The following is an 18,193-nucleotide window of genomic DNA, read 5'->3' on the forward strand; positions in this document are numbered from 1 at the left end:
CCTTTAGCTATACTAGATCTATCCTGTTATACTTGCAGGTATTTTAGTGCTAATAAATAGTGCATCAATCGCCAAACGCGTTCAAGTCGAAGCCGCCGGAGTTTCCGTCACCGAACATTTTTACAGAAATTGGAGAGGAAAGAGAGATGATTTGAGAAGAATAGATGTGTGTTTGTGTGTAGAATGGAGAATGAAAGAGGAGTATTTATAGAATAAAAATAGAATTTTTTTTTTATCGTTACAACTGTAATATTAATGTTTTATTTATTTATTTATTTTTTTTGAAAATCAATTTTTTTTTAAAAAAAATTATTTATGACATCAGCTTGACGACGCCCACTCGCGGACCTGCGAGTGGGCGTCACGCCTAGCGCCGGCGCCCGCCAGCTCTCCCTCCGGAACGAGACGCGTGACGAGACCGGGACGAGATGGAGACTTGCATCACTTTCTCGATGCGGTCTCGTCTCTCCGAGACGAGATCGAGCCCGCATCGAGACGCGGTGCGGATGCTCTTATAATAAGTTGGTAAAATGCTGAAGTGGAAATAATAAAAAAAGAAGGTCCATTTGGAAGGACCTATCCATTGCTAATGCTCTTAGCGCCAATTAAGTTGAAAAGAAACAATAAATATTACTCCATTTATTCCACAATATGAGTCATATTTGGTGTGAGCACGAGTTTTAAGAAATACTATAAAAAATAATGAGTAGGAAAAATTAGTGGTATATGAGGTCCACCTTTTTATATTAATTTTATAATTGAATATGAGTGAAGTGAGTTAGTTGAATGAATGATCTGCTTAAAATTTATTGTAAAATTGAAATATGACTCTTATAGTGGAACAAACGGAAATGATAAAATGCGATTCTTAGCGTGGGATGGATACAGTAATAAAAATAGAGAAGATTAATTAAGGCGGGGGTGTTAAGCTAATTGGTGAAATTTGAGGGTTTAAGGTGAAAAAACATCGGCATCACCGATCATCAAAAGGAAGAGAGAGAGAGAAAATATCTGGTGTCCATCTTTAGAATTGAGATACAGATCGAATTTATTTTTTCGATTTGAACTCTTATCTCCGGCGGCGATACTTGTATGAGTTTGGCGTTACCTTGCAGTCGAACCACGAGCTCTTCTCAGGGGCTATTTTTTTCTCCTTCAAACAACGAATAAGCCCTATGGAGCCGCCGGCAGTACAAGAGGGCGGCGGAGCGAGGCGGCAGCAGCCTCAGCAACAAGCCGGAATCGGGCAGATGCTGACCGGAGTAATTAGGATAGCTGTTTTCTGGTACTTCGCCTCTAAATTCTTTGGACCAAAGCGATCGCCCACTCAATCCTCAACTCAGATCTCTAATCTGTTCCACAAAGGGGAACTGTTGGTTCGTAATTTCTATTAGCTTCTATTTTTTGATTGTTTCGATTGGAACTTTATCTGAAGCAATGAATGTGCGCAATGATAATTAGCTTCCTTATTTAATGTGCGTGTCGATTTTTCTTCGCTTATTTCTGAAATTATTAATTTGACGAAAGTCAGTGGGTGGTTTATGGCTTTGCTATATGGTTGATTATTGACTGTGGTTCTCACTTGCTTTATTCCCTAGACATATGATCTATTTGTGGATCGATGAATAAATCATCAATTAATGATTTTTTGGTTCCTACTTTATGCGCACTAGTGTATGTTTGAATTCACAGAAGCAAATTTAATAACTCCAGGTGCTTTGCTAACTACTATGTTCAGTAATGAAATATGTACAATAAAACAGTGCCATGATCTGTAGAAGCTTGATTATCACCGTCGTTGGTTTGCTTATCCTCCCTATTGGGCCAGTGAGTAGTGGATGGAGGAGCTACATGACATGATACGATAACATTGTTTTGTATTCTAACAGCACTGTTCTATTAAATGGAAAGTCTAATTTGATGCAACAATCGAACTTTTGGCACTTACTAGATTCACATTTTTTGTTTCCAGGACATGTGGTTGTACGTATCTGAGCATGAGAAATTTAGTGACTTTGGAAGTGAGGCCGCCCTTGTCTGGCAGGAGACAAATATACCTTATGCAGCTTGGACTCCAGATAGTACCAGAACTCTGTCATTGAAGTATCAACCTACTGAGGTGCTATTTCAAAATTCCTGATTTCTAACTACTTGGCCGGTTTCTTGGGTTTCACTTCTGATTCATTATAAACTATTTTACTGTTATCAGGCTTTAAAATCCAATGGGAGTCTATATGCCCACGTTTACTTTGCGAAGTCTGGCTATCCGCCAGATCCGCAGGACCCTGAGTACCAGCCATTGGCAGCTTTTGGGCGGACCCATGGTGGGATTCTGCAGACATTTTTTTTTCTTGCACACTGTTTGGCACAGCATTGAGGGTGCCCGAGATCTAATAAGCTTTTGTTTACATGTGTACAGCCATTGTTGTATATTTGCCCAAGTCAAAGTCTGACAGGAGGAAGAGTTTGTTAGGGAATTCAGAAGACTCTGGTGACGAAGGAAAGATCTCTGAGGTATCTGTTATGTTTTCACTTTGTCATTTGTTGATGATACTTCTAAATTGTTTATGCGTGTTCCTCCTTGTAGTTTTTTTATGCCAACTTTGATGCAATTATCGAATGTTTGGAATTGTATCAAGAAGTTTATGGAACTATTTGTGCTTCAGGTAGCCAAAGATGTTCCAGAAGATGAGAAAGAGGATGAACCAGCAGAATGGAAGTCATACTGGAAACCAAATATTACCATAAATCTGGTTGATGATTTCACAAGGTATAATCATCTAAGCATTTTCATTAACTGTTTATTTGTATGCTTTTCATGACTTATTGATTATTACTTTTAGGCTTATATGAATAAATTTTTATTGAGCTGCTATTTCATGATTACTACATGATTTGCTTATTCTACATGATTTACCATTTTGTGGCAGATATCCAGAGAATGCAGTTCCTCCAAATATTGCTCCTTGTATCCTTGAGTTAACTTCATCTTTGCTTTTTTAAAATTTCTGTTGCAAAATGATGTATGCCAAGTATACTTCGTACATATATCTTTCACTGACATATCTTTCTTTCATAGCACTCATACTAACAAAATCATGACTGATTAACGAAGTTTAGCTTGAATATTGTTTGCCTTACTTTTGTGATTATTTTTTCAGTTGGAACTGCACTTTCATCATGAAACATCTGATTTTTGTTACTCAGTGATATTCTAAGGAAGTGCTTTTAATTGTTATACTTTCTGTAATTGGACAGTTGGTTCTTCCTTTGCGTTCACACCATGATAGTCTTTGCGTTCACACCATGATAGTTTCATAGTATCTATTCCCTGACTCGAATAACTAGACATGAACATTGAGCCTACTACAGGAAATTACTACCCAACTGTCTTCTTCAATGAGTTTTGGTTACTTCGGGATAAGTTAATACAACTAAACGAGACCGTGACTGAATTGCCACTAAATCTCGAGGTTGCTCCCATTAGCATGACGAAATGGCAACTCTTCCTACAGATTGACCAATCATTCCAGGTTCATAGGAGTTATGGAAGCATGCTCGAAGGGGAAGCTGATGAACTTAAGGTATGATTGTTAGTCATATCATGTTTATTCATGTATAAGGATTGGGATCGATTAAGGACAATTTATGCATTCAGTATTATAGACTCTATTGCTCTGTATGACCGTATCATTGTATTAACATTCAAACTGCGTGCCTAATCATTTACTGTTTCAACAGAGAGTTTTTCTTGAAGGAAACCCTATCCTTTTAGCAGTTACCATGGTTGTTTCAGCTCTTCACTCAATATTTGACTTCTTGGCTTTTAAAAATGGTAATAATATTTTCTCATTTTGTAATCTTATGATGAGCATGCATTTGTATCAACTGCTGAAGCGCGTTAATTATGTCTACAGATATCCAGTTCTGGAATAAAAACAAGTCGATGGAAGGTTTATCTGCAAAATCTGTTGTTGTGAATTTCTTTTGTCAGCTAATTGTCTTCCTCTACTTGCTTGACAATGAAACTTCATGGATGATACTTGCAAGTTCTGGTATTGGATGCTGCATTGAGTTTTGGAAAATAGGGAAAGCTATGCATATTGAGGTAATTCAGTAAATAGTGTTTGCTGAATGTCATCAGTGTCCAAGTTTAGATAGCTCATGCTCTTAAACACTAAGGTGTGCTGAAACTTTCACGTTTGTTTCTCTTACACTCAGGTCGACAGAACTGGTACAATACCAATGCTTAGATTCCGTGACCGTGACTCATATGCTACAAACAAGACAAAGGAATATGATGATCTTGCTATGAAGTACTTGACATATGTCTTGCTCTTCCTTGCCGTCTGTTTCTCTATTTACTCTCTAAAGTATGAACGCCACAAGAGCTGGTATTCTTGGATCCTTTCATCCCTTACAAGCTGTGTCTACATGTTCGGTAAGCATTTTGGTCATGTTTTTTTTTGTTTTTCTTTCATCCTGGTGTGTATACCAACAAACAGTTTAGAAATCTCTTGTTTCTTTAAAAAATTCTTCATACCTCTTTTTTCTGGAATGGTGCCGAAATTATTGAAGAAAATTTGTCGAATTTACATAATCATATTCTATTCTCTCTGCTGCAGGTTTTATCATGATGTGCCCTCAACTCTTCATCAATTATAAGCTAAAGTCTGTTGCCCATCTACCGTGGAGGCAGATGACATACAAGTTTTTGAACACAATTATTGATGATCTCTTTGCTTTCGTGATTAAGATGCCAATACTACATCGACTTTCAGTCTTCCGTGATGGTGAGTTATTGGTAAAAAATTTCAATTATGTGAATAGAAAATCTGAACCAGGGAACTCATTTAATATTAAAAAAACAGTGATAATTAAACCTGCATCTTCAGAGGTTTGATTTTGAAGGCACATATATGCTTCAGTTGTGTAGTCTTTGCAGTTTCTTATACTTTGGCAACTTTTGGTTGTGCAGATGTTATATTTTTGATATATCTTTATCAAAGATGGAAGTACCCGGTCGACAAGAAACGTGTGAATGAATTTGGTTTTGGTGGGGAGGATGAGCAAGCCTTGGCGGAAACTACAGATTCAACACAGCAAACGGAAGAGGACAAGAAAACTAATTGACCTAGTCGTGATCAAAACAGATTGATACAGTGTAACTCAATAACAGATTAGTTATGGGATTGTTTTTGCTGCTCATATTTATATGCTTATTGTTCAATGTTTGCTGCAATATGTAGGTGTTTTTTTGACATGTGATTGGATTGTTTTTTTTTTCAATAGAAGAAGACAAGGATTCAGTATACACCACATATAGATTGTGACTTGATTGGCTTATGGAATAATCTGGCCAGTGGTTTTGAAAATCAGGAATTTTGGCTGGGTTTGCAATTGCAACATGATTGTATAATTTATGAGTACTAGTACTAATTTACAATTCTTCTGCAGCTATTATTTTGATCAAGTTTGCAAAGTGGTTTTCAGGATTTAACCTTTTTTACAGTGGTATATGACCAATTCCTTTCTCCTGAGATAAATTTTGTTTTTGTTGCATAAGAAATCTACGCACAATTCTCTGCAACTCCATTTTCTTTGACCACCCCATCTGTGCTGCCGTTGGCCTCCTCTGCATCGCCATTTTCTTTCTTCTTCTTTTCCCCCTTGTCTTCTTCAGCAGCCTTTTTCTTCTTTTTCTTTTTCTTCTCCTCTTCTTCTTTAGCAGCCTTTTTCTTCTTTTCTTCTTCTTCGGCAGCCTTCTTCTTTTCTTCTTCTTCAGCCTTGAGTTTCTCTTCCTCCTCAGCTTTGACCTTAGCCTCTTCAATCGCTTTCATCAATCTCATCAAACACCTCTCCTTATCCTCACCCCTCAATTTCGGCATCAAATTCTCCGCCACATCTGCCGGCGTCATCTTCGTCTCCTCCAGCAGCTGCCTTATCCTCCCAAACAACTCATGCTCCTCAAACTGCAAATAATTCTTCGCCAAAACCTTAAACGCCTCGTACCCGCAGTATGACAGCTCAATATGCTGATCCATCCTCCCCCTCCGAATCAGCGCTGGATCCAGCTTCTCCACGTAGTTCGTCGTGAACACGATGATCCTCTCCCCCCCACACGCCGACCACAGCCCGTCGATGAAGTTAAGCAGCCCCGACAGCGTCACATCGCTCGTCTTCTTCTCCTCCATCTTCTTCATCTTCTCCTTCACCGGATCCTTCTCTTCCTCCTTCTTCTTCTTCTCCTCTTCCTTCTCCTTCCTCTCCCTCTGCCCCGTCAGCTCTAACGAACAATCAATGTCCTCGATCACAATAATCGACTTCCCTGACGTGTCGATCAGAAGCTTCCTCAGCTCCGTGTTGTCCTTCACCGCGGTCAGCTCGAGATCATACACGTCGTATTCCAACAAATTCGCCATGGCCGCGATCATGGTGGATTTCCCGGTGCCAGGCGGGCCGTACAGGAGGTAGCCCCTCTTCCACGCCTTCCCAACCGACTTGTAGTAGTCTTTCGACTCCGAAAAATTGATCAAATCATCGATTATTTCCTTCTTCTTAACAGGATCCATTGCTAGCGTCTGGAACGTCGCAGGGTGGTCGAACACCACCTCGCTCCAGAGCCTCCTGCGGCCGTAAGAGTATCCGCCGCCGTCGCTTCCTTTGCTATTCGTGAAGAGCTTCCTCCGCCTCTCCTTGACCGTGATCGCCTTGCCCTGGTCAAGCACGTGCTTGATATATTCATTGCAGATGAGCTGGCGGTGTTTACGATGGAAGGTGAGGGAGAAAAAGCGCTTGTCAGCCTCACGCGGCCCCAAGGAGATGGTCTGGGAGGAAGGGGGGGTCTCGCGGGAGGCCCACCAGAGCTTGATGCCGCGGAAGTCGTCGGTGACGAGCTCGCTGGAGTTGGAGGCCATGGTGAGGACCACGGCCTCGGTGTCGCGGGCCACGGTGGCTTGGAGGTGCTTGGCCTGGGAGGTGGAGTGGGCGTTGAGGTAGCGCTTGATGGCGGCGTAGGCGAGGCTGCGCTGGAAGCCGTCGGGCTGGAACTCAGGGAAGGTGATGCGGATGTATGGGTAGAAGAAGTTGATGAGTTTTTTGAAGTAGTATTTGAGGGGGCGTGTGATCTCGCGGGGGAAGTAGTATCGGAACATGGTGTACGCGAAGACTGGGCCGCCGATTACGGAGCCTAGTTGGGTTAGCCATTCGGCCTTGGGAGTTGCTGCCATGGTCGATTTTGGGAATGTTGTGAAATGTGTAGCTAATTTGTGAACCAGTGTAACTATATAGGCGAGTGAAGGAGTCGTGTGTGATTTGGTGTATGAGATAGTTCTAAAGGTATCCTTCGAGGGCCAATGTGCTTACCTAATGTTTTTGTTTGGTGTATTTATTTAATTGAACTACCGACCCGAGGGCGGAGAAACGATGACGCTTCTTTCAAATGGAGATCAATAAATAATTATACTTATCTTAGGTGCAAACCCATTCCACGTCATATGAGTAATGGAAGTTAGAAGTTGGAAGTTGGATATAATTCCTATTTAATCTCAATTAGTTTGTGGCTATTTTGAAATGACTCAAAAATAAATCCGTGTAGGCTTAACCCAAAGAAGACAATATCAAACTAATGTTGAAGCTATGCATAACTTCAGTTGGTCTTGAAACTTGAAGAGAAGCTTAGGCGATGCTAAGTGGGGGATCACGAGGATATAGTTGTTTAGGAGTTGTTAGTCTCCAAGTGGGAGATTATTAATTATGGAGCTTAAAATATCTCTTAAATATGATTTGTTTCTTTGAAGTGTATTTCCTTTTGAGAGATTTATTCTTTAGAAGATATATATTTCTTTATGAAATGTGTTTTCTGTTTATCTGTTTCTTAGTTTGATTAGAATTGAAAATGATTGTAATGGGAACATGTCCTTTGGGTGGTTTATCTTTTCGGTGGTGGAATTTAATTTTGTCACTTTTCTAATTTTATGTGATGTCTGAATTAGTACATAAAATGAAATTGATACTCCATGTTAACCGAGGTACTTATTGACTAAGACTTTGAATTCCATCCTCTGAATATCAGATAAAATTGATCCTTTATTAGGTGAATGGTTGGCATAATATTAAGTTTAATATTACTATGTTTTGATTACAAGTCACAAAGTAACAGTAAACAATTTTTTGATTAGTTGGCAACTACTAGTAATTATTTTAGAATAAAAAGTTGATTGCGATATGAATGGTTAGATTTTCATCGTAAAGTCTTAGTACTATTTAATTTGCACTATTATTTAAATTAATGACGCGAATGCAGCAGCCAGCAAGCATGATTTCCATATAGACGAAATATAGACCAATGAGCATAAAAAATTATGTCACTACATATGGTATGCAACTATGCATGGTATATTAAAATAGGCTAAGGTTAATTTATTATATTTTGTCAAGTAATATAATTTCTCCGGTTCTCATTAAATATCTCAGTTTTTTTATTTCAACGATTCCCAATAAATATCTCATTTTATTTCTAAATGAATTCCACATATACCATACATTCTACTCTCTCCATTTCACAATAAGAGTCATACTTGCCATTTTGGTCCATCCCACGATAAGAGTCACACTTTATTTTTACCATAAATAGTAAGTAGGTTTCAAATTTCACTAACTCACTTCACTCACATTTTATTAAACTTAATATAAAAAAATGGATTTCATATTTCACTAATTTTTACAACCTATCATTCTTTACATTTCTCAACTGTCGTGCTCACAATAAAAATGCCCTCATATTATGAGAAGGTGGAGTATATATATCTATGTAGTCTCGGCCCAGAGGCAGTATCTAGTTGTTTGGTTAATTGGTAGTCCCTAAAATTGATATAAGACTAGTCCCTCTATAATCTGGATGAGAAAATACTCAGCAGAGTGTATTGTAATCAAAATGCAATACTTCCTCTGTATTAAAAAAATTGAAATATTTGAAATGATAGAGATTTTAATGCAAAATTGATAAAGTAAGTGAGAATGATTGATAAAGTAAGAAATATGAAAAGAAAAATGAGTAAAATAAGAGAGAGGAGGAGAAAAGGTAGTGAAAATAGAGTTATTGGATTATGGGGTCCATATCTAAAATAGAAAGAATTTAAAGTTTCTATTTTTAAGGAACGGTCCAAAATAGAATAGTTGCTATTTTATAAAACGAGGGGAGTATATTGGAATGAAACACATATCTTGTTCTTTTCTATTCTTTTTATGTGCTACTGTATTTATTTTTCTTATTGATAATTTTTTTTCAATTTCAACACTAAAAGATAGTACTCTTTTCGTCCACGAAATTTTGTCATTTTAGAATGTCCACAAAAAATAGTCTCATTTTTTAAAATTAAAAATTTATCTCTCATACTTTGTCCACTTTCTCTCCTATTTATCTTATTTTACCCCATTCTTTTTTCTCATTTTCCATCTTTACCAATTTTTTATTAAAATGCATGTCGTTCAAAATGAGACCATTTTTTTGTGTCGTTCAATAAGATTTGTATACTTAAAAATTTCAAATTATCACATCAATTATCATATTGTGTACTATACTTGTTAACAATCAAACCCCTGAATCACGAACACAGAGAAGATTGAAATTGAGAGAATTTCTTTAATTTATTGAGCTTGAATGAGTAATACAAAATGTTAATCGACAAAAGCTCTAATATCTCGGCCAAAAGCAATGAAAAAACACAATATCTCGGCCAAAAGCAATGAAAAAACACAGTCAACTCATTAGTTGATCTAACGGTTTACAATCAATCTATCAACTAAAGAAACCAACTGCCCAAATCTAAACAAGACTTTAAATCCTCCCTTTTACAATTCCTCAAATTTGGCTAAGTGTTGAGACTGATCTTGAACAAACATCTTCACAAATCTCCACCTTGCTCAAACAGCCTCATCACATGTCTGCAAAAGAATCAAGCTCCTGCACAATTCCACCTTCTCTCTTGGCAAAGCTTTTGTTAGCATGTCGGCTGGATTAACTTCAGTGCTAACTTTGAACACCTCAACCTCGCCTTCCTCAATCTTTTCTCTGATGAAGTGTAGGCGCACATCAATATGCTTCCTCCGCTCATGAAAAACTTGGTGTTCTGCAAGAGCTATTGCGCTGCTACTGTCATAGCCAATAGCAACACATTTCTGGATAATCTCTCACAACCAATAGCAACACATTTATGGATAATCCCCATTTCAACTGCCAATCCTTTCAACCAAAAACTTTCCTTGACCGCAGCTGCAAGTGCCAAGTATTCAGCCTCAGTTGTTGACAATGCCACAACATGTTGAAGACTCGATTTCCAGCTGACTGCAGATCCAGACATGGTAAACACATACCCTGACTGTGATCTCTTATGTGCTCTTGGCCCTGTGCTTCCAATTGCAAGCTTCCAAACCATGTGCTCTTTGCCCTTGACGGCATAACCTTCGGGTTGTTCCATGTAGATGGTCTCCTCAAGGCTACCGTTCAAGAACGCAATCTTAACGTCCATCTGCCACACATCCCAATCCATGTAAGCTGCTATAGACAATAGAATCCGGATCGATTTGAGCATGACCACTGGGGAGAAGGTCTCGTCGTAATCGACACCTTCCTTTTGGGTGTACCCCTTAGCCACTAGTCTTGCTTTAAAGACTTTAACTCATCTATCGGGTCCACGTTTACGTTTGTATATCCACTTGCTCCCAATGGCAGTACAGGCTTCGGGTAGGACAGATAAATCGTAGACGTCTTTGTCTATCATAGATTGTAGTTCCGAATCCATTGCACTTACCCATTGGCAATGATCGACATCCGTCTGCGCCTCTGCAAAGTTCCAGAGATCTAGTACATTGCTGTCCGAGGAGTGATCCATAGATTCTCCCAAACCAATGTACCTTTCGGACTCATGAGAGACCCTCCCACTGCGGTGCGACACTACAACATTAGGTGTAGAAGTTGAAGGTTCGGGAATTGGTTGTACAATAGGTACTTGTTCTTGGTTAATGGAATTTGTGACTGAAGTGAGCTCTTCAAGAGCCACCTCACTGCTGGGTTTATGATTCATAACAAATTCTTCCTCTAAGAATGTCGCATGAGTACTCACAATGACTTTCTTGTCTCGGAGACTATAGAATTCATAAGTTTTCGATCCTTTGGGGTATCCTATAAACAAACATACCTCTGTCCTTGAGTCTAGCTTAGTTGGATCCTTTTCCAAAACATGAGCTAGAAACCCCCATATCTTGAGATGCTCTAGATTGGGCTTGCGCCCATTCCACAACTCATATGGAGTGGCAGGAACAGATTTTGACGGTAAATTGTCTAAAATATGGCTCGCGGAAAGCAAGGCATGTACCCAAAATGAAATAGGCAGTCGTGCATAACTCATCATCTATCGGACCATGTTTAACAAGGTCATGTTCCTTCTTTCAGCTACGCCATTCTGCTGGGGTGTGCCCAGCGCAGTCAGTTGGGATTCAATTCCCTCTATCGATAAGTAGTCCAAAAACTCAGTACTGAGATATTCGCCTCCGCGATCAAATCGCAGGCTTTCGATACGTTTTCCATGATGCGTCTCAGCATAAGCCTTAAACTCCTTGAACTTGTCAAAAGCTTCAGACTTAAAGCGCATCAAATAAACATATCCAAATTTCGAGTAATCATCAATAAAGGTGATGAAATAGCGAAAGCCGCCTCTTGCCTCGGTTGACATTGGTCCACACACATCAGTATGAACGAGTTCTAGTACTTCCTTGGCCCTATTTCCTTTCACCCAAAAAGGTCTCTTAGTCATCTTGCCTTCCAAGCAGGATTCACACGTGGAAAATGATTCAGTATCTAGTCCTTTAAGAAGGTCTTGATCCACGAGAGTTAGAATCCTTCTTTGGTTGGCATGACCAAGTCAAAAGTACCATAAGTACGTTTCGTTCATTGAACTTGAAGGTTCCTTTCTTTTCTTTGAAATTTTCGATGCATTATTGAATTCTAATTTCCGATTATTAAATTGTGTAGATATGATCGTGTACAGATTGTTTTCCATGATACCACGACAGATATAAGAACCAACTTTCTTAATAACACAACTGTCATTAAAAGAAATCGAATATCCATCAAAAACTAATTTAGAAACTGAAATTAAATTTCTTCTAAAAGAATGTATCAACAAAACATTCTTCATAACCAAAAATCTATCACTACTAAAGTGCAAATAAACGTCTCCCACTGCAACGGCCGCCACTTTAGTAGCGTCGCCCTGCAAGACTTCGATCTCTCCATCATATAGCCGTCTTGTCACCTGCAATAAGTCAGGATCAAAACAAATATGATCAGTCGAAGCCAAACATGACTCGACAACTAGAGCTTGGTGCATACCTGTAGCCTTACCCTTTTTAGGGCAGTCTGGCTTCCAATGCCCCTTCTCTCCACACCTGAAACACTTTCCTGTTTGCTTCTTTCCCGACCTCCTCTTTTTCTTTCCCTTAGCTTCCTTAGGTGCGACCTGGTTCGTCACTTTCTTCTTTCCTGCGCCAAGCCTAGGGCCAGAGGTACAATGTGACGAACTAACCATTGCAGCCTTAGCTTGGTTCATGAGATCATCTGCCGACTGAAGTTCCGTCAACAACTCAGCCAAGGTGTAATTTCTCTTGTTCATCTCAAAGTTGAGCTTGAACTGCTGAAAGTTAGGGGGTAGACTCTGAAGGATGATAGTAACTTGGGACTCGGCATCAATGACGCCTCCCAATACCTCAATTTGATTGAGGTGGCTCATCATCTCGAGGACGTGGTCCCGCACAGACGAGCCTTCCTTCATAGTCTTGCACATGATACTCCGAAAGGCTTGAGACTTAGTCGTTCGATTCTGAGTACCAAAGAGATTTGTGAGATTTTGCATAATATCGGCGGCAGTTGCCATGGCGTCATGCTGATGTCTAAGCACTGTTGACATGGAGGCCAACATATAACACTTAGCCATCTCATTCGCCTTATGCCACCGTCTATGCGTATCTCGCACTGCCTGCGCGGCGTTAGCCGCCGACACTGGGGGCCGTGGAGTAGTGAGCACGAACTTGTACTCATCAGCCGTGAGAACGATGTCCAAATTTTGTTTCCAATCTATGTAATTTTGGCCCTCGAGTTTGTTTTCTTTAAGAATTGCAGAAAGAGGATTGAGTGACATGTTGACGATTTAGTTTGCACTGCAAAACATAATATTTACTATTTGTCATAAACTTATGTGATGAAATTGAGGAGATTAACCATAAAACTTTTCAAATTCTCACAACTATAAAATTAAAATTTTGTACCCTCAAGTAGAGGTCAATACACATAAAAATTTTAACATTTTTACTGGTCACAACACCGACGAATAGTCCAGAGACCCAGCACGGCATGGCCGCCAAATGTTGCCGAAGCACGACCATCAGATTTAGCATTACAGAATCTCGTTTCTACAACACACTCCCATAACAATGCTATGCGTTGATAACAAGACCAAGCTATCTCGTAAATTCTGTTTGAACTTCTGAAACTTGTAATTTCTTTGGATTATTGTCCCCACAGCATGGGTGGCGATAATATTGGAAACTACTTTCTAGTCCATACTATTTAGATTTGAGAAGTTCACCTATATGAACTCGCTATTTCTTAGGATTATTGTCCCCACAGCATGGGTGGCGATAAGATTCAGAAATTAGCTTCATAAGTTGTGGACCAATCGATGGGAGACCATATACAAACTTAGTTCGTAATTATCGCTTAGATATTTGAATTATGGTTTTTTATTAATTATCCTTAGCCTTAGTGCATATTAAAGGCTTAATTAAATTCTGTTGGTATTTAATTGACTGGATAATTAAACATTTTATAATCTTTTAAACATCTCATTAAAGGATAATATATTAATTACTAAAGATTAATCCATATTCATGTCTTCTATAAGATTTATCTAAAATAATTAATTATTTATATCTTTGACTAACATGAATAAATAAACTTTAAATTAATTCCTTATTAAGATTGGGAAGAGAATAATATATTTTATTATTTAATGAAAATCCTACATATCTATCATTATAAGGATTCTAGATATATAATATAATTAGGAAACTATTAAATTATTATTGTCCATATCATCTAGGAATAAAAAAATATCCATAGATATGGTCAATAATCTAAATATTCCTAAAATACAGGGAAATCTTCCCAAAATATTTTATTTCCATTAAATAATAATATTTTAATGATATCTTTTAATTATGAAATCAAATAATCATTAAAAAAATATTTTGTCGTTATCTCTTGATCGAGGTTCGCACGATCAACGACGATGAGATTTCCAACGAAGGTCTCGTCGGAACGGCGGTTGGCCGTCCAGCCCTCGCCGGAAAACGCTGCCGCCCTATTTTTTCCGGCGTGAATACGCCATGTATCGCGACGGTGCAAGCTGCATCATCACGCTCCCTCCGTTGACGTCATCTAGCGCGCGGCTTTTGTCACGCTGCTCCGGCGAACTTCATCTGCTGCCGTTCGTCTTCGCCGGAACCAGCAGCCGCCGCAAGCGGCGTCGCAGCTCTCGGTTCAGCGACGATCGGCCAAGGTTCGACTAGGGTTAGGGTTCGGTTAGGGTTAGGGTTTCTTGGCAGTGGAACCGCTGCTGCTCTCGGACGAGCAGTAGTTTCCGGCGACCACCACCAGTGTCATTCGTCGTCGAGTCCGGGGGGTGCAGGGACCGCGGTCTTGCCGGCGGTGTGGACGAGCCCTTGCTCGTTTTCACGTCGCCGCATGATCGCTCCTTGCTCCCACTCAATTGGTGCGATGTACGAGGCCTCTCCGGATCCGGCGGTCTCGCCGACGGCGTGCAGGAGTCCACCCTCGTCTGCGCGTCGCCGGTTGATCACCTCTGAAGCTCCCACTCGCTCGACAACCCTAATTGGATCGCATGTCGCGCGATTCGTCTCGGCGCAAGCGCCGACGAATCGCACGTCTCGTGCGTTCTAAATATTTGAGTTCTTTGTTTCGATAGTTCTTGAGTTCATCATGCATAAAAATATAACAACTAAAAACAAGAACATGCTTCGAAAACAAAAACGCATGCATACATGAATTTCGCGAAATTTAAATCCAAATAATCAGAGCCAAAACTGGCTCTGATACCAATTGAAGGAACTGGCAGCGGAAGCGCTCACATAAATCTATTACATAATAATTCTGATCTATTTAGCAGATTATTTAGACAAATTCTATTTGCGTAAATATCACATGTATCATGCTCATAGCTCAAATAAAACATGCTTTAAATTAATTGAAACCTAAAACATGTTTTTCTACGGTTTAGCCATTATACCTTGAAGATTCTCCAAAGAATCGAAGATAGCTAGCGCCTTCTCCACGTGAAGATCTTTAGTACAAAACCACAGATCTTGTGCCTGGTTCCCGGACTGTAAACTGATATCAGGGTGGGCTGATCTCACCAATATACTAGGACTTAAAAATAAAGAAGACGGAAAACCTATCCCCCGAAGGAGAGAAAAATCATCCTCTTGAGGGACGAAAATTTTGAGTAAAAACAACTGTGTTTTCTGTCTCCTTTATTCTCCTATTTATATTAAGTCACATATTGGGCCCAGACAGGGATCTATGGAAGGCTTTGGATATGAGCTCCTCCAATTAGCTTTTTACTAATTAAATTAAACCCAATTTAATATAAACTTATAATTGGAATATTACGAGCAGCCACTACAGAAGTAATATTGCACTCCCCATCCAAATCCGAAATTATAAGTACTCCGGGTTTCCATTGCTTGATATTTATTTCCCGCGCTTAAGATAGAAACATCCATTAATTAATTATTGTCTGCTATGGACTTAATTAATTAATATCTTATTTATTCCAAGAGAGGACTCAGCAAGAAAATCTTATTTATTATTCATAGAGTAATAAACTCCAACTAGCTAGGTTCCGAATAATAAAACCTTATTTCAAGCTTCTCTTGAGGATGTTATCAAATGAGACTCACCTCGCGCACGATTCAACATAATAGCAATCCTAGCACCGCTAGATATTAATCACCACTACCCAATATACCAGGCTTATTGGGTTGCGAAAAACCCGCACCATTTGGTAAGTCAAAGTAGTGCATAATCAATACCGTATGCTCAATGCTAATGTACATTGATTAAGAAATAATAATTTACAAGACCTCGTCTTTCAGTAGATAGCATAAAGACTGTCTCGCTGTTATATCCATCCAGTGCTATACCACACCAACATCATCTTATTTCAGTAAGGCTTAGAAATAATCGGACTGACATTGCAACCTTTCACGATAGGTAGTCTAAGCCTATCTGGGTTGTGAAATTCTTCTTTTTCTTTGTTCAAAACTGACCGTGTTACCTTAAAGTGAACGACGCCCACAATCGGTCTACTAAAACAAAGACTTAGACTTTTTTAAGTTACTTATACATTTAAATATGTAATAAATATCCATTAATGTAAAACATAACAACATTATGACAAAAATAATTTGTTTATTCCTTTGAAAAATAAAATAAGAGTTTTAACAATATTCAATCACTCGAAAGGTGATTTCAAGTATACAAACTCTAACAGTAGAAACATCCATACAAAGCCTAGATTACAACTTGGAGCAACATACAGAGTTTAGCCTAAACACATGGTAGAATTTGCAACAAAAACCACAGGAAAAATGCTCTCGGTGAGTGGAATTGGAATTTGGAGACGGATCGTCGGAATGTTGGCCGGAATTTCTTCATTTTCTTCCTCCTCCTCTCTTTCTCTCTTTTCCTCTCCCTTTTCTCGTGTCTGAATATGTCTCAATCCCCTCCAAAACCGCCCAAGAAACCAATTTGAAACCTAAAATTCGGCAGTTTTCGAGAAAAACGCTCGACCCGGGCAAAATGGTGCAAACCCGGGCATTTTTTATGCCAACACGGGCGTTTCTACTGGAGCCGGGCAATTTTGATGCCGAAAACGCCAGACCCGGGCATTTTTGTCGGTTTTGACTACTTCGGGCAACCTTCGTCAAATGGCCATAACTTCTTCATCCGAGCTCCGATTAAGGCGTACAATATATCCCCGCGAAGCTATTTCAAAGACGAAGATAATGGTGGTAAGATAAAAGAATTTGGACGCCATATTGATAGGCAACAAACAGTTTAAATCAGACCTCACTCCACATGTACATCTATCAACTAATATATAATAATCAAGCTTTAATGATTAATTGATAGATGATTTTAATGTACAAAATAGGAGAAATCATGGAGTAGAACAAGCATTATTTGATTCACATCACCACCCCAGCATCACCTGCATCCCCAGCTGCCACCCCGGCATCCCCTAAACACCCGGTATACTACTAACCCCCGTCATTCCCAGCATCATCTGCGGCCAAGGGTACATACTGTAGTACCCGCCCATCGGACCCCACCACCTCCCACGGGTACCGTTGGAGTTTGCGACCCGCTCGTCACTGGAGAAGAGTCGTTGTTGTTCTTCATTTTGCGATATTGCTCTTGTACATAAATTAAGAGAGAGAAGCGCGTTAAAACAAGTTGTGCGAATGAAAATGACGTGCAGATCGCGTATATATAGAGTTTCAGAAATTAAAAAAAAATTACACTAGCCGATCGGGGGCCTGCAATGGCGGCCAGCGGATCGGCTAGCGCCCGCGAATCGGCGTGGGCTAGCCGATTGGCTCGTCGATTTGCCGCTCGCCGGTTGCAATGGTCGGCTAGCGGACCGGCTAGCGCCCGCGAATCGGCTAGCCGACCTGCTAGCCTTCATTGCGGATGCTCTAAGGGGAAGTAGCTTGATAGGGAAAAACAGATTCATAAAAAACAATATCTCTAGTAACAATCACTTTTTCATCAAGCAAAAGAACTTTATACCCTTTGTGAGAGAGGCTATATCCTATAAAAGTCCCTCTAACAGACCTAAATTGGAGTTTATGTTTGTTATAAGGTCTAGAATAAGGAAAGCATAGGCATCCAAAGACTTTCAAGACTGAATAGTCATGCTTTTTAAGAAAAAGTTTTTCATGTGGAGAAGTGTTGTTGATGACCTTAGATGGCATGAGATTTATCAAGTGCACTGACATCATCCCAGAATTTTTGAGGAAGAAAGGATTGAGCTAACAAAGCCAAACCAGTTTC

The 18,193-nt window shown here is 39.6% G+C and overlaps 2 protein-coding genes across 3 annotated transcripts; one reads left to right on the plus strand and one right to left on the minus strand.

Moving 5' to 3' along the window:
• Positions 1-977: 977 nt before the first annotated feature.
• Positions 978-5,419, plus strand: LOC125213878 (uncharacterized). The gene is made up of 12 exons (XM_048114650.2): positions 978-1,376; positions 1,973-2,119; positions 2,210-2,324; positions 2,420-2,514; positions 2,667-2,770; positions 2,931-2,968; positions 3,349-3,584; positions 3,742-3,835; positions 3,918-4,108; positions 4,222-4,441; positions 4,626-4,793; positions 4,979-5,419. Exons 1-12 carry the CDS (start codon positions 1,176-1,178, stop codon positions 5,131-5,133), a joined length of 1,764 nt encoding a protein of 587 aa, XP_047970607.1. The 5' UTR covers positions 978-1,175; the 3' UTR covers positions 5,134-5,419.
• LOC125213880 (AAA-ATPase At3g28580-like) lies at positions 5,394-7,319 on the minus strand. Of its 2 annotated transcripts, XM_048114655.2 has the most exons (2): positions 5,763-7,319; positions 5,394-5,693 (listed from the first exon to the last, which is right to left on the minus strand). In XM_048114655.2, exons 1-2 carry the CDS (start codon positions 7,227-7,229, stop codon positions 5,571-5,573), a joined length of 1,590 nt encoding a protein of 529 aa, XP_047970612.1. In that variant the 5' UTR covers positions 7,230-7,319; the 3' UTR covers positions 5,394-5,570. The 2 variants fall into 2 exon arrangements, with proteins under 2 accessions (XP_047970612.1, XP_088924212.1); XM_089068086.1 differs by having other exon boundaries at positions 5,394-7,318.
• Between the last annotated feature and the right edge of the window lie 10,874 nt (positions 7,320-18,193).

Source organism: Salvia hispanica, chromosome 3 (assembly GCF_029641045.1).
Source record: "Salvia hispanica isolate PSC_SH4W2 chromosome 3, Shi_PSC_v1, whole genome shotgun sequence".
Taxonomy (NCBI): domain Eukaryota; kingdom Viridiplantae; phylum Streptophyta; class Magnoliopsida; order Lamiales; family Lamiaceae; genus Salvia; species Salvia hispanica.